At 40.9% G+C, this 24,122-nt stretch overlaps 3 protein-coding genes across 3 annotated transcripts; all 3 read right to left on the bottom strand.

The window, feature by feature from the left end:
• Positions 1 to 1,372: 1,372 nt before the first annotated feature.
• LOC103701773 (ras-related protein Rab11D-like) lies at positions 1,373 to 8,433 on the bottom strand. The gene is made up of 2 exons (XM_008783943.3): positions 8,066 to 8,433; positions 1,373 to 2,070 (listed from the first exon to the last, which is right to left on the bottom strand). The coding sequence occupies exons 1-2, from the start codon at positions 8,278 to 8,280 to the stop codon at positions 1,629 to 1,631; spliced, it is 657 nt and encodes a 218-aa protein (XP_008782165.2). The 5' UTR covers positions 8,281 to 8,433; the 3' UTR covers positions 1,373 to 1,628.
• Positions 8,434 to 11,298: 2,865 nt separating this feature from the next.
• LOC103701772 (heat shock 22 kDa protein, mitochondrial-like) lies at positions 11,299 to 12,283 on the bottom strand. The gene is made up of 2 exons (XM_008783942.3): positions 12,003 to 12,283; positions 11,299 to 11,920 (listed from the first exon to the last, which is right to left on the bottom strand). Exons 1-2 carry the CDS (start codon positions 12,229 to 12,231, stop codon positions 11,502 to 11,504), a joined length of 648 nt encoding a protein of 215 aa, XP_008782164.2. The 5' UTR covers positions 12,232 to 12,283; the 3' UTR covers positions 11,299 to 11,501.
• Positions 12,284 to 16,025: 3,742 nt separating this feature from the next.
• Positions 16,026 to 21,350, bottom strand: LOC103701771 (phospho-2-dehydro-3-deoxyheptonate aldolase 2, chloroplastic-like). The gene is made up of 5 exons (XM_008783941.3): positions 20,744 to 21,350; positions 20,371 to 20,648; positions 18,980 to 19,256; positions 18,633 to 18,878; positions 16,026 to 16,592 (listed from the first exon to the last, which is right to left on the bottom strand). The coding sequence occupies exons 1-5, from the start codon at positions 21,266 to 21,268 to the stop codon at positions 16,311 to 16,313; spliced, it is 1,608 nt and encodes a 535-aa protein (XP_008782163.2). The 5' UTR covers positions 21,269 to 21,350; the 3' UTR covers positions 16,026 to 16,310.
• Between the last annotated feature and the right edge of the window lie 2,772 nt (positions 21,351 to 24,122).

Below are 24,122 nucleotides of genomic sequence, written 5' to 3'. Positions count from 1 at the left end.
CATATCGCTCATTGTGGAAATCGAAGGCTCTCATTTATCTTGTAGCTGCAGAGCATTGTGTTCTTGCTATCTGTATGCCCTTGGCTTCAAGGGACCCCACAAACTTTCACGACATCTTTAGGATGGTGGGGCAGAGAAGAGGGTTGAGGTCGGAGTCAACGGGATCCTCTCTTGCTAAACGAGAGGTGAAGGCGGCAAGGATGGAAGCGGCAGTAGTTGGAGATGGCAGAAAGGTGGAGTCGCACTCGAGGGTTGGGAGAGGGAACGAAGCTAGTGGGGGCAAAATATACCCTACACTACGTATACCAATGTGGTCATGCACCACGCAAATCAGCACGCCTCCTTCCCATTGGTCAATCACTAAGATGGGGCCCATAGAAAGGAGACAAGATGGTTGGTGTGGTGCACACGATGTGAGTGAGGTTGCCCGCTAGTCTCCTCTAACTCCATCCTTACCCATGTCATAGGGTAGGTGAGGTGGCATAATTTAGCACCGTCCTATGTCATGAATCATGAGGCACAACAATATGTGGAATTCTTATTGGGACTGTCTGGCTTCATGTGGAGTATTAGTATGATAAATATCATATTATTTGCGGACACCGACGAAGCATTATGCCGAGATGAAGCATTCGAAATATAATACCGCTGTCTGAATTAAAGTCCCATTACCTCCTTTGTTATAATTGATCCAGCTTAAACCGCGGATATCCATTTACAACTGACGCTTGCTAACCCAGCAGCAGCCAGCAAAAATACCACATCCTATCAACTTTCTGGGGTGCTTAGACCTACTGTTGGCCCATCAGCTTTGCCAACATTAAAATCCCTTAGTAATTTTATGCCAAGGAATCAAGAGAATGATTTGTACCCTTCACCCATTTAAGCTGCATCGACTCATAATCGCGTTCATCCGATAGTAATGGGAAAAAGCTTTACTGCACCATTCTTCCCTGCTTAGACTACCAGTTCTATATGAAGGTGGGTGATTGGCTTTGGGGTACAAGCAGCCATTGTTCCAATCCCCAGATGCTACAGAGGACCAGTTCCCCGGGCATGGAATGGAGCCGTTGCAAGGAGCCATAGTTCCTATCTTTTTCCAACGACAGAAGCAACGAGACACAAGAACCCAAATAAAAGTTTTAAGGTTCTGTCCCAGGAGGACGTTGATTGAATGAAAAAGGCAGGAACCGTGGGATGCCTGAAACGAACCCTCGTGTACATAATAATATTAAACACGGATCTGATTGTATGATCCCATTCAACAACAAACCAGGGGACAATGGCCTATAGAATCCTGCCCCTATTCCTATTCCATCCCTCATCTTATCTCCTTCGCCATATCATAAGCTTCACGTTACACAGCCCCTTCTGCCATCATCATTTGCAACATATTCATTCCAAATAATTATTTAGTATCTACATGAGCTACATTATATATAACAAAGAAGCACCTGAAAACTATTTACTTCATCGGAACTCAATCCACCAGAGATAAAACAATTCTCTCCAAGTTCAATATTGATTCCCTTAAACCTATACCAGTAGGATATACATCTATTACAAAGACAGCTCAATTGATTCCAGCACACAACTCCAAACTTTGATCCAAGCCTAAGGATGCAAAATCAAGATGTCCGACAGCACAACCTATTCTTAGGAATCTCCTGTGCCGGCCCTGGGACAACAATCTTTTCGCCAGATAGTGCTGGTCCGCTGCCATTGCCTCGAGGGTCGGAAACCAGGTTCTTCTTGCTGACAATGTTAAAAATTTCAGTCAGAACAGTTTGGAAGGCGGTCTCAACATTTGTAGCCTCCAGTGCTGATGTTTCCAGGAAGAAAAGGTTTTCCTTCTCAGCAAACTCTGTGGCATCTTCTGTGCTCACAGCCCTCTGGTCCTCAAGATCACTCTTGTTGCCCACCAGCATGATCACAATGTTCTTGTCAGCATGGCTTCGCAGCTCCTCAAGCCACCGAGGTATGTGGTCAAAGCTCTGACGCTTGGTAATGTCATAAACCAGCAAAGCCCCTACAGCACCTCGGTAGTAAGCACTTGTGACAGCCCTGTACCTATTAAATGTTTTAACAATCAGCAACATCAGATTTCTGTACAGGAGAAAACATCAAAGCATTATAGTAGTTATCTTTTTTAAAAAAATATTACAGTTAACATTAATATGAACAGATGTGATAAATACATTTCAAAATTTAATACTTTATGGCAGTTGGGCAGTTTACTTTTGCATGCCGTAAAAGATGGAAAAACATAATTGGTCTTTCAGCAGTGATTCACATGATCATCATCACAGAAAAAACATTTATCTCTACCATATTAAAAAGAATGGCAGTTTTAAATTTTGCTTCATCCCTCTCCAGAGAAATTCTTTTTTTTTTCATTTCATACGACTAGTCTCTTTTTAGTGACTTTTAGCAAAAATGAAAATTCAGCCAATCAATAGACACCTTTCCGCATAGGGAAAATAAACAGGATAGTATATAGCTCCATATCTCTATTGTTCTCCTGTTTTAATTGCTTCATTCACACATCTCTCCCATCATCAACAATTAAACTATTCTACATAGATTAAAAGCTCAATTTTAAATTCTAGATTAATAGAACTCCATCTCCATATAATAACATGTTCCTTCTAAGTGTCTCCCTCATAGTAATCCATTTAATTTAACAACATTTTTATTTAACAGCATTTTTATTTAAATTACAGCTTTCGTATATAATGTAATTTAATAAAAAAAAAATTCATTTCTTTTACCCAAACATGCATGGCATGTGCTGGGTGGCCGGTAAGCACTCAAAAATCTTGGTTACGGTAAAAAGACACAAGTATCTCTAATGGATATGTATGTATAGAATGGCATGCATCAATACATAAACTCTGCTGGAGACCAAACAACGTATTGTATCATCCGATAACATACTTGGGGCTGCATTTGGAGGTTGCTAATTTGAGAATCATGCCCATTTGTTCAGTCATTTTAAAGTTTGTGAATTCAAGAGCTAAGACTATTTTTGAAGGAATTTGATTGCTATAAAGAAAAGTCCAATAATGGAAAAACTTGATTAGGAGAAAAAAATGTTAATTCAGAATACTTTCCAATTTCATAGTTCTATGGATTGAAGAAATAGCATTGTACAGAGAAACATCGGTATTATATGAAATCATAAATTCTAATATCAGGAACCATGTAAATCATGAATCATGATTTTGTCGTATATCCAGACACTCATAATAACATCAGCCTAAAACCTTCCTTGGCCCTAAATTAAGCACCAAGATCACAAAATTATGCTCTTTTTCACAAGAGTTCAACTAAACAAGAAATTTAGATAATCATGGAGTTTTCGCCTCATCCTCATTTGTATCATATACCCCATCGATAAAGCCCCTGCTTGGTAGATCAGCAGAATTGGTCTCACTAAGCAAAATGGCAGGGTGGCCATTCATCATCTTAGTATCAGGATCACAAATTCACAATCAAGCTTTCAACTTATACCAATCCGTGCGACATACCCAAATTCTGATAGACAACTTGTCTATCCTGTGGCCCCACCGAGCGCCTCTTATTCTCATGCTACTCCTCAGGGAGCATCATATAGAATAATCTACTTCTTAGAACAAAATGGTTGTGCTGTTATACTATTTTATGAGACGCAGTTTAAGTCCACTAGAAGCAGAAACTTATATGTTGAAGATTTTGAGATTGGCAAATGCCATCATGTGTCAAGCAATGTACCAAGAAGCTGTGAGGGACTTTTCAGATCTGAAAGTCCACCATGAATGGCAGGCAGGCCCAAGGTGGAAACTAAGTTTCTAATCGGTAGCATACCTAAACCGCACTTCATTTTGTGACGTAATACATCTTAAGATGATTTCGTTACAGGACAAGTGATTGATTTCCTTTCATGTTGGATAAGTATTGATAGCAAGGCCTCTTTTTTTCAAAGGCATTATTATTATTGACGATCGCCACCTAAGTTCATTATTCCGAGTGGTATCCCTTAAGATAAATAAAAGAAAAGGATCAATTAATTACCACAGATTGTGTTCATTTAATTTGGAAATGGGCTTCAAACACAATAACAAAAGAGGTTCAGACTTCTATATAAGAAATATTCACTTATAAAGAGTAATATTTGCCTTGATCAAGCACCTACCTTAACGTGTTATAATGATATATACGTTTGTAAAACAATCATCAATAATACCAGTTTCAAGCATATCATCTTACATATGGGAGTTAATATATGGTAAAATAATAACATCCAGCTACTTGGTTCAAAATTTAAAACATTTTGTCTCCTGAAAAAATGCCTTTACCCTCTCATCATTTGTTAATCAACAATAAGATATGTAGTGAGATCACTGCAAACACATCGTATTAGCTGCTTGTGCAATCAAAGAACTATGCCAGAGGATTTTAGACAGTAGGATACATGGACACTTCCATGCCGCAACCTATATGCAAAACATATTGGATGTCAATATGTGTTGGATATGCCAGGATATGCATTGGATATCTATTCTAATTTTAAATTCTAACATTTTGAAAAAGGGCTTCAGATACTTTCCAGGTATGCTAAGGATATTTATAATGCCAAAAGGCTACTATTAACTTATTAGGAAACTTGTGTTCATACCAACTGTAATGGAAATAATCATGATGAGAGTATTACAATTTTAAAGGGGAAAGGAAAAGCCCAGCCTCTGAATGAAACCAAGGGAAATGAAACTAAGGGCCAAACGGTCTCTGAACAAAAGAAAAACACGGTGTAGAATGTATCTGTCACGCCCCCGCTTCCGCGGAGCACGTGAGGCACCTAGTGCCCACGTGGGGGCCACATGAGAGGGAAAAAACGGGGCTCCCCTGCCAGATATTGTTCGGTTCCGGAGCTTCACGCAAACGTCCTTCACCCTTTCCTGATTTTGTTTTCCAACCAAAACGCGTTTGCAGGATTTGGAGACACCCCTCCCCAGTTCCGGGGCATATGAGGCGGGTGTCTCCAAATCCTGTATACGCGTTTTGGGTGGAAAACAAAACCGGGGAGGGGTGAAGGACGCTTGCGTGAAACCCCGTGTTCCCCTCTCATGTGGCCCCCACGTGGGCACTGGGTGCCTCACGTGCCTCGCGGAGACGGGGGCGTGACAGTATCAAAATAGACAATAACACAAAACACTGTCTATTGTTGCAAACTTGAGAATGAATTTCCTAAAGTCAGGAAATAATGATGATATGATATTAAAATCAGTAGAAGATGCATAATCTGTGAAAATCATTGGGAGTAATATGGAAACAGGTCTGTTATATACACATGAAAAATGGAAAAACAAGGAAAACTAACAACCTTTATGCTGGAAATTTCATGAGAACAGGATATTTGGTGTCCATCTAGAAGAAAAAAATTGAGCGTGCATCTGAAAATTAAAAAGAGACGGAGGAAGAGAAGTTATGGAGTATCTTTACTTTAACTAAGGTTGCAAAAGGTAAAGAGTGTTACATAATCTCTTCATACAGATGAATGCACACGCACACACCCACCATCTTGCAGCAGCATTACCCCACCGTAGGTCAGTGTTCACAGCATGGCTACCTACAGATGTCAATCTATAAGAATTCCCTAAGACATGTCACTCTCTAGAAACCAACTACCAGATCCTGCCTACATTTCTCATTTTCACATGCATTCAAAGTACTTCATCAGATAAGCTTTCACATGTGGTGTTCTTTTCTACGTCAACTTGTCATCCATGCACAGAATGTGAACTACTGGATTATAGCTCAGGACCATGGTAAACTTGAAAAAGATGGACTTAAGGTTCAGAATCTATTGTAAATATAATTTCAGAATTCACTAAAATTCTGCCTATCCTTCTGGAAGGTTCCAAGATCTAAAGTATATATGGCTCACCAGAGTTAAACCCATGTTGTTATCCCACGTGGGGAGCTCTTCACTGTTGTTATTTATTTTTTCTTTTTTCCCTTTTTGGTATCTTTATTCGGAGTTTGCTATTATTCTATAACTTATCATCTTTACAGGAGGACGTTGGAGCGAATACATTTTGTCCGCTTCTCCATGTACACCTTTGACATCCATTTGCTAGCAGTTAAAAAAGTCAGAAAAACTAATTAATAATCTAAAAGAAATAAAATATATAGAATCTATGTTTATACAGTTAAAGACCACTATCTTCTTTCGTAGAAACATAGATGGTACCAACATATGCATACGACTTTGACATCCATGTAAAGCAACGGAAACCTTGACAACCAAGTCCTAACATAACATGATGTCAATATTGTGGACCATATAGCTTCAAGAAAAATCTGAACGTGTAGCCAACATACATGTGCAATCTTCATATAAAAATTCAATTAATTTGAAACTTAAAAAAATGTATTTGATGTAAAATCGAGGCTCTCTATGAACTTTGTTCAAAACAATGTATCATAAACTTGTGTAATATTGTGATGCACAGATGAAGCATCCATGCCCCAAATTCTAGAAAAATAACCCGCATATTTCATAGTTTTTACGTGTTCCACATTATTATAGTTCTACGTGAACCACCAGTAACAACCATTTCCATTTGTGTCGCCTATATTTAGTTTCAGACTGCATGATGTATGTACCTTCCAGAATATCTGAAGTGTCCACAATTTATAGTAAGCGTATGAAAGTACTAATAAAACATTCATATTCTTAACATGTTTTTTTTTTTCTGTGTGTGTGTGTGTAAGAGAGAGAGGAGGGGGGATATCCTCCACTATATTTACTCAGCTCCAAATACTTGGATGCACTAAATTCTTGAACCCAGAACATCTGGTTACATGCAGAGGTGCATGACCACTGGACCAAGCCCCAAGTCACTCCTAACCCACTTTAAAAAGGCTGTGCATAAAATCAAGATAAACAAACAAGATGAAAAGACATGGTTGCTACTGAAAAGAAATTGCATGATTCCCACTATTGAGATTAAAAAAATAGTATTAATCCAATATAGGACTGGAGAAAAACAACTAAACCCAGCTAGAAATGGGAATTAACTGGCCTAATTACAGTATCTATAAATATTCTTATAAAACCCCCGAGGTGAGAGTAGTGTTTTACATTTGACGTGACGGTCATTCACCTTCACCAGTCACAGGTTCCACTTGATTCCACCCATGCTACAATCCAGAGAAAAGTTTCTGATAACTAACCGTTGCAGGTTTAAAACCATAACAACAATCAAAATGTCAGTTATCGGTCCCTAATCTATGACCCAGAAGACCAATATATTTAAAATTCTAAGTATCTAGAAAAGGCAACCCTAACAACCTGGCAACAGGCGCTGCAAGCTTAAGGAACTCTTGAATTACAAATTCGATACAATAAGAATTTAATGATATAGCAAAGCAATGTATACCTCAGTGCAGATTTTGGCACCAACCAACAAGCAAACAAGATCTTGCAGTTTCACTACCATTTTACTCTACCTCCTAAGTTATGTATTCATATCACAAGGGAACATAGTTGCATCTAGGAATGTAAGAATCTAAATACCAGGTCAGATCCTAGGTAACGTCAGTAAATGAATCGAGAAAAATATTTAACTTTCCTTGAATTCAGAATGCAATCAAAGTCATAACCTTTTATTGTCACCCTGCCAGAGACTAATAGTGAACAAGATCAAGCAGCTACTGGGAAACGATAACAATTCTCAACAATAACTCGAGCATTAAAGACAGCAAAAACACTAAAAAAAAAAGCAGTCAAAATTAAAGCATTGGATCAATAGGCTGCCCTTGTTTCACAAAAAACTCTCAAGGGCACTCAAATCTAAAATTCAACAGGATCAAGAAGCTTCCGGACCGCAAAACCAAACACATAGCAAAGAACTCAACCATTAAGCACGACCACCTAGATTCAAACGCAAGGGACACCAAGAGACAACAAGCCAGTATTGGATCTAAGGAGTTGCGCAAGAAAGAAGACAAAATGGGAACGGACACGAGGAAGGAAGAGAACCAGAACCAGATTAGACGTCTAGGGTTTGGAAGGAGGTACCTCTCTTGGCCGGCGGTGTCCCAGATCTGGGCCTTGACGCTCTTGTGCTGGATGACGAGTGTCCGGGTCTGGAACTCAACCCCGATGGTGGCCTTGGAGTCGATGCTGAACTCGTTGCGGGCGAAGCGGGCCAGGATCTGGGACTTCCCCACCGCCGAGTCCCCGATGAGTACCACCTTGAACACGTAGTCGATCTTCTCGCCGCCGGCCGCCATCGCAGCCGTCGCCGCACCACGAGAGTAGTAGAAGAGAGAAGTGGAGAAGAGCAAGAGCAGCCGAGGAGAGTGACTAGATCCCGCTTGGAGCACGCCCTCTAGGCTCTGGTCTCTCGCTCCCGAGTGTGGAGTCCGTTAAAACCTCCCAGGAGTATACGGAAAGATTGACCCTCAAAAAAAAATACTGGACGAAAATATACTCCCCTCGCGGTCGCTGGAGCCGTGGTAGGTTAAACTAACTTCAGATATAAATTTTAAATTAAAAATAAATTTAGTAAATATTAGATTGAATTTGGATTTTAAAATTAGATCCGAACCTCGTTGAATTGTGTTTGGATTTATATAAATGCATTATCCAAAACCCAAAACCGGTCAAATTATATGCATTATATAAATATATATACACATATACTCATATGTATAAACTTATAAATACGCACACATGTTTATAGCTGTCAATTTTTCATTTTAATTATCAAAGTAAAAATAAATATATTTTTGTCGTGAACTTTTTGTAATATATTAATTGTATTTTAATATTTATACTAAACTTGATTTTTAAAATATTTTATTCTCCATATTCTTTGATGGCATAAATAACAAAAATAATAGTTGACTAGGAACCTACTTTAGATACAATTTTTAGTTCTTTTATATTTTTATGTTTCACAGGATAGTATTTTTGAGTGCATTAAATATTTTGGAAAAAATTCAAAAATATTACCAAATAACTTTTTGGACACATGATTTCTATCTGTAATCTAACTCTACACCCTACCTATTTTGGTCCAAAATTGGATATGAGTATAGAGTTTTTTTCAATTGAGGTAGTGATTGTTTTCATCGTATGGATAAAACCAAACCTGATCTGAACCTAACCAATTGAAATCTATGAACGTTGGATAAGCTAACATGATAAGCATTTTCTTGACTAATTTAAAGGTTTTTGGGATGGATATTTTTGATTTGGAGCTTTGAATCAAAGCAGGTATTGGTAAGGGTTGCAAAGTTGAGGAATAGCTCGGGCCTGACTCAAGCTCAACTAAGAATACGCTATGTTCAACCTTGGTTAAACTAAATTGAACGAGCTTGGACCAACATTTTAGGCTAAAAAATAATGTCAAGCTAAGCTAAAAACATTTGGCTCATTTTAGCCCATCTTTTTTAATAATTGTAATAGCATAGGTCGCAAAATAACACACTTCATGCTCCTCCACTTGTCTCCCACAAAAGCTTCTAAACCCTTTAATTTAGAATCAAACAAATAGATTTAATTACAATGCATGCGATGAACAGATGAATGATTGCGGTCCTATCTGATGGAGATTGCTTCGCCAACTTCTATTAATTTATACTGCACCACAAGATGCACCTCCCTTGAAAGTAATCTGCATGTAGGTGATTGTGGATCAAAGCAGTAAAAATTTGTATCACGCTGTAAAAGGTCAGTTAAATAGAGATTGGATTGGTTGAACTTGATAAGATCCAGTCCCACCAACATGAAAGGAATGATTCCAAACCCAATCCAAACAAACATAAGACAAGGCCATGTTTGTCTACTCTTTCCCTTGGGTTTGCGAGAATTATTTAATAATAATAGCCAGATCTCATCTGCTTAAATTTTTAACTCGTGCATTATTCATCCCATCAAACTTGGACTAGGTCGATTAGGTTTGTACCCAAACCAACAATCAGCACAAAAATAGTAGTCCTTGCTCTACGAAAATCATTATAATAAAATATGTGATGAAATAATGATTACTATTTAAGCTTTTGAAATGACGGTTTTAATCATTAACTCAGACTTGCAGGCTTCCGAATATTATTTTCGAGCACTAGATTGAAATCTATTTTTACCATAAATTATTAATAATACGGCCGTGATCTGTCGTTATGTATGCCTATTTTCACCAAAAAGAAAAAGAAAAAAAAGATCAAATCAACTTAAATACTAAAAAATTTGCCTCCTAAGACAGGAGGAGTTGGCGCTTCCATTCTTTCTCCCATTGATTCTTGTGTGGCTATAGATAAAGGAAACAATGGGCAATTACTCTTTGCTTAACTTTCCACTAAAAACCAACTTTTGTTGATTCATTCTTTTTTTATACTTTAAAATAAAATTCTGAATTACTTGTCACAAAATAAAAATATGAAATTTTCAAGCTTCCCCTGATGAACTTGATAATTTGAATATTGTCATAAACACTCCTCAGCGTTTCATAATTGGATAGTGCTATATCAACAAATTTGAAACCTTCATAAATTCCATACCAATCATTTTTATAGCCATTTGCGCTATCACACCATTTTTTAGTGTAGCTTGTTATAGATAAGTTTATTCTTACCACCGCAACTTTGTCATTATTGGATGACTGACACGGAGCAAGATATTCATCTTATAGTTATTTTTTCCATTGATTCTAATAAGGAGCAGCTTGGTCCAATAATCACCAATCTCATATATAAATGTGGGAAAACCGTCGGCCCTGCATCCACCCTCTAAGTATATCATTCAAAAGAACTCAAAAGAATTATATAAAGATAGATTGGTAGAAACTTTTGATAAAATACCAATTAATACCCATAATATATACAAAACACCGTACAATGCACGTCCCAAAAAAAAATAAAATTTGTAAAAATTAAAAAAAGAAAATAAGAAAGGTAAAATATATATATTTGTTTTTAAATTTCAAAATAAAGTTCAATAATTGGGACGAACATGAAAGATGGATTATTTTTTAAAAAAAAATAGATTAAGTGATCTAAAATATCTATAAACAATTATATAAATTAATGGAAAATAGAGGAATATGTAACTACTGACCTCTGCATCCTATTTTCCACAAATACTTATTGAAAGAAACTAAAAGCTAGTCTGAGCAGCAAACTTTGACGCACTGAATCTAATACAATAATATATATATATATATATATATATATATATATATATATATATATATATATATATATATATATATATATATATATTACATGGATAATCAGCAAAAGGATGGCTGGGCTCTTTCAAGGATACTCGCATGCTTGAGTTAAAAGAGATAGCATTAGAAATTGGACATACCAAACCCTTATACTACGGACATGCTCGAAAGGCTTTTCGCGTCAGCGACTTCGAACAAAGTCGCAAAAAGGCTACAACATACCATAACAAGCAAAGTAGCAAACGGAGAAAAGCTAGCAAATACACACTCTCTCTCTCTTCACTCGATCTGGACCTGGACCACGTCCTTGCGCTCCTCGTCCTTCACCTTGGGAACCACCACCTTGAGCACCCCGTTCTTCATCTCCGCCCTGATCCCGTCTATCTTGTACAAATTCGGCGGCAGATAGATCCGGCTGCTGTACCTACTCCGCCCCCTCCCCTCCTCTTCGCCCTTCCCCTCCTCTTCTTCCCCGCCCTCCCCCTTTATCACCAGCGTGTTCTGCTCCGCCGTCACACTCACGTCCTCCTTCCCCAGCCCCGGCATCTCGACCCTCAAGTACAGCGCGTCCTCCTCCTCCCTCGCGTCCCACCCCGCCCGCGTCCCCCACGCTGTCGCGAACGGGCTCTCCGCCATCTGGTCCATCAGGTTCAACACCCGGCTCAGACTCCGCGTCGGGTTGAACGGATCGAACGCATCTGGACCCCAAAATGAAGAGAGTCAGACGAGATTAACCAACCCGTGATCGGACAAAAGGGGGAGGAAGAAGATGAGGAGTACCGGAGAAGAAGCTAGGGAAGAGATCGCCACGGCGGCGGCGGCGGCGGCGGGGGGCGGGGGAGACGTCGGTGCGGCGGTCGATGTCGAGGGTTCTTGTATCTCCGGCGACGTCGCGGGTCTCGGTGGCGGAGAAGGATCGGAAGGGGGCGAGGGCGAGGGCGGAGCGGATGGGGGAGAAGTGGAGCTTCTCGAGGAGTTTGGAGACCGGGAAGGCGATCTTGGCGGCCATGACGAGTCTCTTCTTTCACTCTTCTCTTTCTTTACGGCGATTCGTGTTCGTGCGGGAAATGGAGGGGTTTATAGGAGAAAGATAAGGGATAGGAGAGAGTTCTTGGGAGAAAGGCGGCGAGAGGGGTGCCGAAGCTTCCAGCGAAAGGGGCGGGAAGACGCCAGAAGACGCGCCGGAGGATCGTACGTGGCGACTGCAAGAAGTGATACGCACGCGTTTCAACGAGCGTCTGATTAAGATCGGACGAGGATGAAAAAATATTTTAAGTGGATCGTGCACTTGCACTACTTTTTCTGATGTCAGATTAAAATTCTAATCTTTTTCCGCGACGACGTAAACCGTTGGATCGCTGAAAGCACTCGAATCTCTTCCTTCCATTCCATCCCCCTCTCTCAGAGCGTCTTTGCATGATCTAGAGATCATTCTTTCGCGCACTCGAACTTCTTTTTTACATCAGCAGCTCATGCAAGTCTCGCATGAATACTACCATCTAAATCAAAAGCTAAAATACTACATAAACGTAGAGAAATAGATGCAGAATGGTTTCATAAAATATTTTCAAAATAATGAACAGTAGAGACGGCATTCATCTGGTGGCTTGGGAGACTATTTGCCAGCCGACCAGCAGGAGAGGACTTGGTATCCATTCGTTGGTTGAGTGCAAAGAGTTACTGGCGACCAGGATGGCAACCCGGTTTCTTTTAGAGCCTGAGAGCTTTTGGGGCTCATTGTTGAGGGCGAAGTACGGGGATCCTACCCCCCACTTCGCCCTACGTGCTGCCGTGGAGCTTTCTTTATCTGGAGAGAGATCTGTGCCCGCGTCCCGGGAGTGCTACCAAAGATCAGGTGGGAGATTGGGGACGGACGAACGATCAGCATGCTGGAGGACAGATGGCTGGCTGAGGTGGCATTGCAGGGTTGGCCCACCAAGATTGACCATGGCTGGATGGAGGGACGCAGAGTGTGTGACTTATTTGCCCAGGAGGAGCGGAGGTGGAATGCGGGTCTTGTTCCGCAGGTATTCGGGGAGCACCTTGCAGAGCATGTCCTTGCTATACCGATCCTAGAGGAGGAGACCGTGGACAGGAGGGTGTGGACCAGGACAGGGAGGACAACTGTGAGAGCTCGGGACCTCTCGTGGATTGGTAGAGGGCCCTCAGTGCGACAGATAGACTATGGCTGGATTTGGAGGATGCACATTCACCCGCAAGTGGCCCTGTTCCTGTGGAAGGTAGCTTGGCGGTGTTTACCTACTAGTGGGATTTTGGTGAGGCGGGGAGTGAGGTTTCTTGCCAGATGTGGAGCTTGTCAGGCGACGGAGGAGACCATCTACCATGTTCTCTTTGGGTGCCCGAGAGCCAGGCAGATATGGACTTCAGCCCAGCCTGACCAGAGGCAGTTGTGGGTGTCCACTGAGAAGTTTCTACGACATTTGGAGGCCTCGGTCTTGGGGTCTGTACAAGAGGAGAGGGGGGCTCGTGATGCCTACCTGGCCTATTACTGCTGGCTGGAGAGGAATACACGGATCTTCGATGGCGAGAGCCTCCATCCGAGGGTGGTGGCGGACCGAGCCCTACGACATGCGACGGAGATCACTGGCACTATTGAGGCTTCACCTATTGGGTTAGCCAGGGACATCTGGGGCCCTCATTCTGCTCTTGCAGCGTCCAGGACGATATTGATATCCTGGGTGCCCCCACCCCTTGGGTTCCTCAAGGTGAACTTCGATGGTAGCATAGCAGCGGATGGGAGCTGCGGAGGAGTGAGATTTATTATCAGGGATCATGACGCCAGACTCGTGGCGGCAAGTGGGCGGAGGATTTTTGATTCATCAGTGGTGACCGCGAAGCTTAGGGCAGTATGGGAGGGTGTCTTCTATGCGAGACGGGTATTAGGTGCGGGTCGCATCCTTCTCGAGGGGGACTCGACCACGGTGATCGAGTGGATCCGGAAGGAGGTGTGCTCAGTTGAGGACCAGCCGCTACTCCACAATATCCGTAGGGCTTTGGGAGAGACTGACTCCTACCAGGCCACGCACGTATATCGGGAGGCGAACGGTGCTGCAGATTGGGTTGCTTCCTTCGCGGCTCATCACTCGGGAGGCTTTTTCTATATTGACCATGGGGCTATGCCTATGCGCAATATTTTGTTTTCTGATTTTATTGGTCATCTTCACACTCGTCAGGTGTGAACCGCCGATATACCAAAAATAATAATAATAATAATGAACAGTAAAAAAAGATGATCCAACCAGCAGCTCTATTCGCCTTCCGAACTTCTGGTTCGACACAAGTCCATTTATAGCATTCCTCGAAGGTTTGTTCAGGATGTTGTACCAAACCGGCAGATGGGATCCACCATGTGATGACGCAATTGACGATGGTTGGTGCAGGAAGGAAGCAGGGCGCATGCTTAAAATTCTAGACCATGGAGAAAGATAATTCCACCACTTGTTGCCTGATGATGATTAAAGTTCAATTCCTAGGCATAGGACAGAGCATGATATAAATATCATTACACATACATCAGCTTACCACATATCCATGAGACCATGAGATATATCTCATAGGTACATAAAAGTATGTCCATGAGATACATCTCTTTATCCTTTAACCGCTAGAATATCTACTGAATGATGTATTATTTGTTGTAACGGTGTTATAACCTTAATGACAGTTTTTGTCACCTCCCATTGTGTTGTTGAGAAAAATAACTTGGAAAAATTTGATGGCTATTATTTTTCATTATTTCTCATTATAACGGATCCCGTAACATATTGTTTTCATCTATACCTGTTAGTTAAAATATTATTTTAAAATACAAAATTTTTATCTCAAAATTCTCTCCAAAAATAGTTCCAACATTCAAAAAATAATATTAATTTATTTAATAAAAAGTAAAAAATAATATTATTGTTTTTCTATTATTGCCCATTATTCCATGATATCTACATAGAAACTGATAGAAGGTGGAAAGTTTTAAGATCCAATTTTTAAAAAAATATAGCTGCCGTAACTGTGAATAACGATTTCGGTGGATCCATTATAACGGAATAACATGTTACTTAAAACCTTAAAACCTTACAACCTTGGTGTTATTAAAAAAGTCCTAAATAAGAAGTATTGGTCACGTTTATTTGCAGTCATTAAGGACTATGATTTTGGTATTGACATCTGAAGTCAATATTCCTCTCATGTGATATTCCAAATATAGGTGGTTCTTTGACTTGTCACTTGAAAACATCTTTCTCCAGTTTCCTAGGCGGATTCCGTTTCCAAGCAGTTGTGAAAACAGCTTCCACGACAGCGGGGTACGTAACAAGTGCAAGCAAAATCCTGCACGGCTGCCTTCCATGATTTTTCTATTTCCCCCCTAAGAAGCAAGAACCAGTTATCAACAAATTTGATTGGCAAAAGAGAAATATGTTTTTTTTTTTTTGGCTGGAAAAGAGGGAAGAGAGAAATTTGCGTCCCTCCGGCTGGAGAATGTTTGATGCAAAGTTGCAAACAAATTACTCATATCTTCCCCATCCGTAGTGAAACCTCACGTGTGAGTACATCACACCAGCACTACCTAAGTACCGGCAGATCAGATAGCGACTCCATCGAACAAATCAGGCGGACGACATCTGGTCTCCGCATTCAATCGACGCCCGCGCATTTCAAATTTGAGCCACTCCAATGGAATCAAAGCCTCGCTCCCACCATGCTACCACCTCGGTGGTAAGAGAAATATAATTCGCATAATGAAATAAAAATAGACATGGAGGGACGAAAATTAGGTGGGAGAGAAAGGAAAGAAACAGGAGAAAAAAATACACACGCTCTGAATCTGTTTACATCAAGGATGAAAGCGTATATCACTAGTTTTAACCTCCCCACACTGCCTTCCCAGTGCCTTCTCAAACACACTGCCTTCATTCCCTTACGAAAGACCAAAGGCCAACCGTCTAGATCACTTGTACATATAGCTTTAAAAACAGGTAGGTACATTACCTGAGCTTATATAATTTATTGTAAGAGAAACCATCAACAAATAAAACCATAGATAGATTGCAGATTCTGCCAAACTTCATGCCCTCAGAAAGGCAAGGGGGGCAAAGAGCTCAAATTGTTGGAAAGTGGCAACTGGATCCTCCTCTTTCTAAGACGCTCTGCAATGATGAAGGCAAGCTCCAGCGCCTGAGATGCGTTGAGCCGTGGGTCACAGTGGGTCTGGTAGCACGATCTTAGGTCATCAAAGGTCACAGTCCGAGACCCACCGATGCACTCCGTCACGTTCTGCCCTGTCATCTCCAGATGAACGCCTCCGGGGTGGCTCCCTTCCTGCTCGTGTACATCAAAAAATGCTCGCACCTCCGCCTGCCGAGGAAGGAAACAACATTATCGCCAGCAATAAGCCAATAGAGTTTCATCTTATTAAGCATGTTTCGTGAAAGATGATCTATGGTACCCAACCTTCTAAAGGATTAGGATTTTTGAGGTCTCAAACCTCTACAAGCTCTCTGTCAACTTTGAATGTGGATCACAAAGATGCAATAAGGGATCCAAACATGCCCCTAAAAGTCCCTCTCAAATTTAGATGGGTGAGATAAAGTCAATTATTGTGAGATGGGTGATGAAGAATTAGGGTTTGATTGTGGAGAGAGCATGAGATATGGTTGGCACGTCCAAGAAAGGCTGCAGGTTCAAATACTAAACAAGCAATGCTAAACTAACATCATTCCTTTTTAAAAAAAGTCACAAAAATCAGGTTAGTGGGTGAAATTTTTGTTTGCGGGAGGCTTGCCATCCAACCACATGGCTCTTCTCCTAAACAAGCATTAGTTCTGATTTTTAATGTTGTTATGAGGGCTGATGTTTAGTTTAATATTTTTCTTAACTAATTTGATACAGGTAGATGATGACATTTATAAAAAATATACCACCTTTGATAGCCCCCCCCCCCCCTTTTTTTTTGCCATCTACAGCTCCTATGTTCCCAGACAACCAATAAGCATGTTAGTATATGCTATAGATCGACTGATCAAATTAGAAAATATGCCACCGGATATTTAATATCAAACTAGAGGAATCTTAAATATTCCATGCAAAAGAAAAGGTTAGTGCCTGGGTCAAGCTTTCATATCAATGAATAAACACAGAACACACATTAAACAACTTAGTAATGACATTTAATATAGATTTATCTCCTCCACACTAACCTTCATCGCAAATCTGAGGACCACACCAACCACAACCATGACCATTTTGGATAATTATTTTAGCGGGCAACAAGTAGATGCATGTCATTATCAATGACAACTTTGGCCCAATATACATGGTCAACATTTCTGGGTCTCCTGTCTCTCTTCCTTGAGGTTACTTGAGCATGAATAATTAAATATTCTCTTTGATAGCTTTCTGCTTTTTGTGATGAATGGAGAGACTCAAAGCTTAATGGTATCATCACAATTTTACTCAAAACTCAGGATAATTCTTCCCTAAGATTTCTTAGTACATGTTGATTAACTAATCTAGGGTTGCCTACTCTCTCTCTCTTTTCTTTTTTTTTTTTGCTCTTCACATCAACTTTTTATGTTCTATTTTACCATTTTAAGTAGTAATTTGTGACCTCCCAGCAAAACCTCAGTACATATGAAGTCAACAGTTTCCATAATACGTGGCATGGATTCATTGATTGACGAATTGGATCATCGGCTGATGAAACAGTTTAGAAGGGGAATGCCTGCCCTATCACAAGACACAGGCACTCCTCAACCACTTAATGGAGCCATAAGCCTCAGAACCCTCAGTGTTGTAGCTGATGGGCCAGAGTTGTCATGCTCCATCACCATTTTGAAAGCTCAAGGGAACAGTTGACCGATCAATTATGTATTAGTTCATGATTGAAAGAATTGATTAGAAGTAACTCCAACAAGGAAAAAGGAAACTCATTAAAATTGAAATAAACAAATAAAGTTTTTTGACGGGTCTATATGCCGTAAGGTGCAACAGAGCTACAAACATACCACCTGAAAACCAACTTTAGCTCAAAAATATGCACTTAATGTTTCACAAATAGCTTTTATATTTTCATACCTTTTATTCTACTCCAAGACATTAAAGCTAGAATTAAAATGTTAAATACAAAGTCATTAAAGAAAGCAAAAGGTTAGTTGAGATCAAGGTTTTAAATACCAGTTCCCAATTGTCCCAAGTGTCGGGACAAGATGAATTGAGAAATACCGGTTCCCAATTGTCCCATGCATCAGTATGCGATGCATCTCGTCGCACGGGTGACCCGTCCCATGATTAAAAATCTTAATAGATGCTATTTTTGTTTAAATGAAATGCAATATACTTATAAGAGATTTAAATGCATATCAATAAAATGATAAATGAGAGGGAAGCTTCACATACCCGGATGGCATCAAAAGGTCTAGTCTTGAGGCCACAGGGGGCCTTGATGGTGTTGCCATGCATGGGATCACTGACCCAGGTGACAATTTGGCCTGCCCCACGAACTGCTCGGATGAGGTGGGGAAGCTTCACCCTCATGTTCTCAGCCCCCATCCTCGTAATTATTGTGATTCTCCCTGGCTTGTTATGAGGGTTCAGTATTTCTATCAGCTTCACCAGCTCCCTCGGGTCCATCTTATCACTTACCTGCGTCAATTCATCCATTGAAGCACCTATATTTAGTCTCCACACAAGCACATACTAATCGGAGTTTCTTTGGAAGGAAAAAAGGGAATTCTTGTAGCTACCTTGATGCCAAGGGGATTGGCAAGGCCACGAAGGAACTCAACATGGGCTCCGTCAAGCTGGCGAGTGCGCTCCCCAACCCAGAGGAAGTGGGCAGAGCAGTCATAAAAGAGGCCAGAGGTAGAGTCCTCACGAGTGAGGGCCTGCTCGTAAGGGAGGAGAAGGCACTCATGAGAGGTCCAGAACTCAGTCATTGTCATGATGGGGTGGTCCACTGTTAGCCCTGCTGCTGACATGAACCCCAGTGCCTCATCCACTCGGTGGGCAAGCTCTCGGTACCTGGAAGCTCGTTCCCACAGAAACAGCAAGACAAGGAGCAAGTTTTAGATTTTGGATTTCAAAAATGTCTCGACGGTCTCAGTCTTGACTTAGGAATTGACTATTGGATTCTAGAATCTCTTGTTTTTTCCCCTGAATTAGGAACAAAGTCGCAGTCCATAATTTCTCTCTCTTTAGGATGTTGAAGGCATATATTTTTATCTTTCCCAGTCGAGTCACTTTCTCGTCTAGAGGACTGAACTATTGATAAATGCACTCCTTAATTTTGGTAGATATCTTTTTCCAAACTCTAAGATAAAACCGAAAGAAAAAAAAAGCAGGGAATATTCTAATATTGACAGCTTAGAACATTACAGAGGAAAGATATAATAGTGTGGAATAACAGGCCAAATAGTAGAGTGAAATTCATGCAAATATATTTTATATTTCTAGATGTCACAATTTCCTTACTATGAATTGTGGAAGTCAATCTGTTATTTGTCGGTGCTGGATTTAATATGTATCTAGAATAATATGTATATTTATCATAAGAAACCAAATTCATTTATAAAATAAATTGATCAACGCAACTTTTATAGAGAAAAACTGATTCAAAATTCAGCAATATTAAGTTCTACAAGAGTTTATATGATAACTCCAATTCTTCTTCGTTCTCGTAAGATAAAGGCATATAATGAATATTATGAAGAGCTCAAGATAAAGGCATATAATGAATATTACCAAGAACTCGGGACCTCTGCTCTGATACCATGTTGAAAACACCACTTGTCCTAAAAGCATAAGCTTATAGAATGAGCTATATTTATTTTTATATTTTATATTTTCTAACACTCCCGTATAGATTTATTTATATATTTTATAATAAGAAGAATTCAAAGCTAACGAATAAATATTAATCATTTCTACAGAAAAGAAACAGCACAACACCTATCAACCTTTTTGAGAAAAGACTGATATTCGAACAAAATAACTATGATAAGCGCGAACACTACATAAAGTTTAAAACCAGACAAAACTTTTCAAATAGACTAAGAAACAAACAGCAATCTAATTTGTGGCGATGAAACAGATCCCTCGAAACCAAGATCAGTAGAAAAAACTTCACACTACTCACCGGTCTCCCTGCTCACTGTGCTCGGCAAAGTCGAGATTCCACTGCGTCACCCGCTGCATCGCGGCGTACCCTCCGGTGGCAAAGGCCCGGAGGAGGTTAAGCGTCGTCGCCGCCTGGCAGTAGGCCCTGATCATCCTGTCGGGGTCCGGCGTCCTTGACTTTTCGTCAAACGCGTCGCTGTTAATGTTATCCCCTCTATAGCTCGGAAGCTTCACCCCGTTCCGCTCCTCGAACGGGTCCGACCTCGGCTTCGCGAACTGGCCCGCCATCCGCCCCACCTGCGCCACCACCGAATCGAGCGATCACGGCCCTAGATCCCGCCAATCCGACGGCCCAGAATCCAGATCGCAGGGGAATGGAAAGGGCATCTTACCTTGACGACGGGCATCTGGCCGCCGAACATGAGGACGGCGCCCATCTGGAGGAGGACGCGGAAGGTGTCTCGGATGTTGTTGGCGTTGAACTCCTTAAAGCTCTCGGCGCAGTCGCCGCCCTGAAGGAGGAAGGCCTTGCCGACGGCGGCGTCGGCGAGGCGTTCCTCGAGGTGGCGAGCTTCGCCGGCGAACACAATCGGCGGGAAGCTCTCCATCGTCCGGAGCACCGACTCGAACTCCTTCTTGTCCGGGTACTCCGGCAGCTGGAGCGCCTTCTTCGACTTCCAGCTGTCCAGCGACCACTTCACCGGCGCGGCCGTGGCCGCCGGGATCTTCTCGGCGACGGCCGGGTTCTTGGCGGGCTCCGCCGCATGGATGGCCGATATCGGACGGGGGGCGGCGCGGCGGCGCTGGGCGGGGAGAAGGGAAGCGAGGCGGTGCTGCTGGCCGCCGGCGGTGGCGGAGGAAGAGAGTTGGTGGAGGGGGTTGGTGGCGGAGAGAGTGGAGCTGCTCACTAGGGCCATTTCCTTCTCTCTCTTCCTTCCTTTCTTTGTTCGTTTGTCTCGAAAGAGAATGAGAGAGAGAGAGAGAGAGAGAGAGAGCCCTGGGAGGGCTCGAGGGGAAAGAGGGGCATTTATGGGGCGGAATGCGAACAACCTGAGCGGGGGTTGGTGGTGTGGTAGTTGAGGAAGAGGAAGGGTATTTCGGGTATGGGACCAAGAAAATTCTAAGATACAGTGGACTTAGACCGTGCATAATCTCCTATCTATAAGTTGATAAAATTGTGGATTAAAATATCTATATCTATATCGGCAAATTATTTACCTAACCTGCTACGGTGAATCCGATGGGGGACGGCTTCGAGCCCAACCGCAGGGGGCAGGTCTCTTTTTTCCTTTTTCAGATTTTAATTTTCGAGATTTTAATTTGGGGAAGGGTTGGTGGTAACACGTGCAACGCATCGCGCTTTGGAAAGTAGGAGAGAGAGGGATTTTAGTTTGGTAAAACCACGTGAGCGGATCCGCTTCGCTCGATTTGCAACTAGCACGTGCCACCTTACTCCTGAGAGAGAGAGAGAGAGAGAGAGAGAGAGAGAGAGAGAGAGAGAGGAGAGAAATAAGATCTTGAGTGTATTCGTATGCGTATTGTATAAATAATTCGTCAATACTAAAAAATAAAAAAGAAATAGGAAGCTTTGGATATTGTACCAAGTGCATGAAGTTACTTATCTTGGTAATTGTTCCATCAGTTCATTGCCACACAAGCAACACTAATTGTAGCGATTGCATGCAGTTATGTGTAGTTGTTTGGCCATCATCTTAACGAAATTTTATTTGAAGCATGATTTGTATTATCAACTTGTATTTGACAATTTGGTTACTTATATTTCTTTAATTCACTTGAGTTGAGTGGTGATTAACAGGGCTGATAGATTAAGGAGAGGGGAGAGTAAAGCGAAGGGAGGCTTTTGTTCGTTAATGTGAAGTTCGTTTTTTAAGTCCAAAAACTAGGACGATTTAATGCGTCAAAATTTTGAATTTGAAGTCAGCTCGATTTGGCTTTGATGTAAAAAATAGCAGTAGAGTTTTTTATCTAATAATTAGGGCTCGTTTGGTTCGCGGGAAGCATTTTCTTTCATACGAATATGATTCCTGTGAAGCAAATTTCTGATAAAAAGTATTCTGAAAAAGTACTTTTGGTATGTTTGGTTGACCATGGAAAAGTAATAGAATTTAGAGTGCTTATATTTGATTGACCATCCACTTTTCTGAAAAAGTTATGTGCAATTTCTATTATAATCTTAATAAAAATTAGGTCTTTAATGCTTTGTAACAAATAAGGATCCTTGATTGATAGCTGAAGGCCTTTTTGGAAAAATAAAAATGTTTCAATTTTTAGATCACGGAAAAGTAATTTTTCCATGTTTCTCATGAAAAGATTTTTCTCTGAAACGTGGAAATCATATTTCCATGGAAATACAAAATTTTTCGTCTCTCTTCTTTAAAACTCCAACCAAACAAGAGTCATTCCTTTACTTTTTCTATTAACTACACTTTTTCCCTTCTTTTTCCGCAAACCAAACCAACCCTCGGTAACTTCACATGGAAGCAGCTTCTGCAACTTAGTGTGAACTACAGAAGAAGATAGCCACTTGATTCTTACCAATCTCTTCCCAGTTCATCTCTTTTCTCGAGGGATGTGTTGAAGATGGGAAATCTTAGGTGGGTAATATGGACATGGTGATGCTTCTGTAGCTTCGCACTGCCTCAGCTTTGCTATATCATAGTCTGGGACTCTTTGCAATCTTTGTGGGTTAGAAGAAGAAGCTTTACAAAGATTTTTGATAAGGAGTTTGCATGATGACATTTTTGTGCAGTGCCCCATGAGAGAAAGGAGTCCAAATTAGATGATCTTGTGCCAGTATTTTTGTAGTGTCAAAGATTTTCTCATAAGGTGTTTATATTGAGAGAAAGGACTTCACAAGTTAACCTTTAATGACAACCACTTAGTTTGGGCCTTTTCAAAAAAAAAAAAAGAATTTCTAATCAGGGAATAGTAGGTGGCAAAGACCACTAGCTTACCTTCAGTAAGGAACCAGAAACCATAGAGAAACCATGGTTTTACCAATGCCAAGGTCGGGATCCAGGGCCCTCTCTCTCTCTCTCACACCACACACAACTGCCTTCTATCAGTGAAGAAGAGGAGTTCCACTCCAGCGTCAATACTCCACCACAACCATAAAAGAGGGATGAGCGACTTGACTGCATCAGAATGTGATAGGCACATTCGAAGAGCGGGGTTGGGTGGGAGGAGAGACTGTGTGATGGTTTATATGGAATCGTATTTACGGGCTCGGCTTGGTGTCGCGAGTGAAGGCTTTTTTTTTTTTCTTTCTATAAATATGATTTCTGAAAAACAAATTTCTAGGAATAGTATGTCTAGAAAAAGTACTTTTGGTATGTTTGGTTGACCATGGGGACAAGCGACAAATTTCACTTTTCTGGAAAAGTTATGTATAATTCCTATTATGCCTTTAATAAAAATTAGGGTCTTTAATGCTTCTTTAATGCTGAAGAAACTTTTTGGAAAAAATAAAATAAAATGATTCCTGCCTCATGGGAAAGACTTTTACATGAAATATGGGAATCATATTCCCATGAGAATACAACTTTCTCACCTCTCTCCTTTGAAAACTCCAACCAAATAAGAGGCATCGTCATTACTTTTTCCGTTGACCGCACTTTCCCCCTTTTTTTTTCCGCGAACCAAACGAGCCCTTAGTTACACATTGGTCAACATTGGGATAGCATTAAATAGATTTTAGATATTTATATAGAATTAATAATTATAAATAATATCTTCCGACTAATTTTTGGA

The sequence above is a fragment of the Phoenix dactylifera genome, chromosome 9 (genome assembly GCF_009389715.1).
Source record: "Phoenix dactylifera cultivar Barhee BC4 chromosome 9, palm_55x_up_171113_PBpolish2nd_filt_p, whole genome shotgun sequence".
NCBI lineage: Eukaryota > Viridiplantae > Streptophyta > Magnoliopsida > Arecales > Arecaceae > Phoenix > Phoenix dactylifera.
Note: the sequence above shows the minus strand (reverse complement) of the source record. Positions and strands in the feature narration are given on the sequence as shown.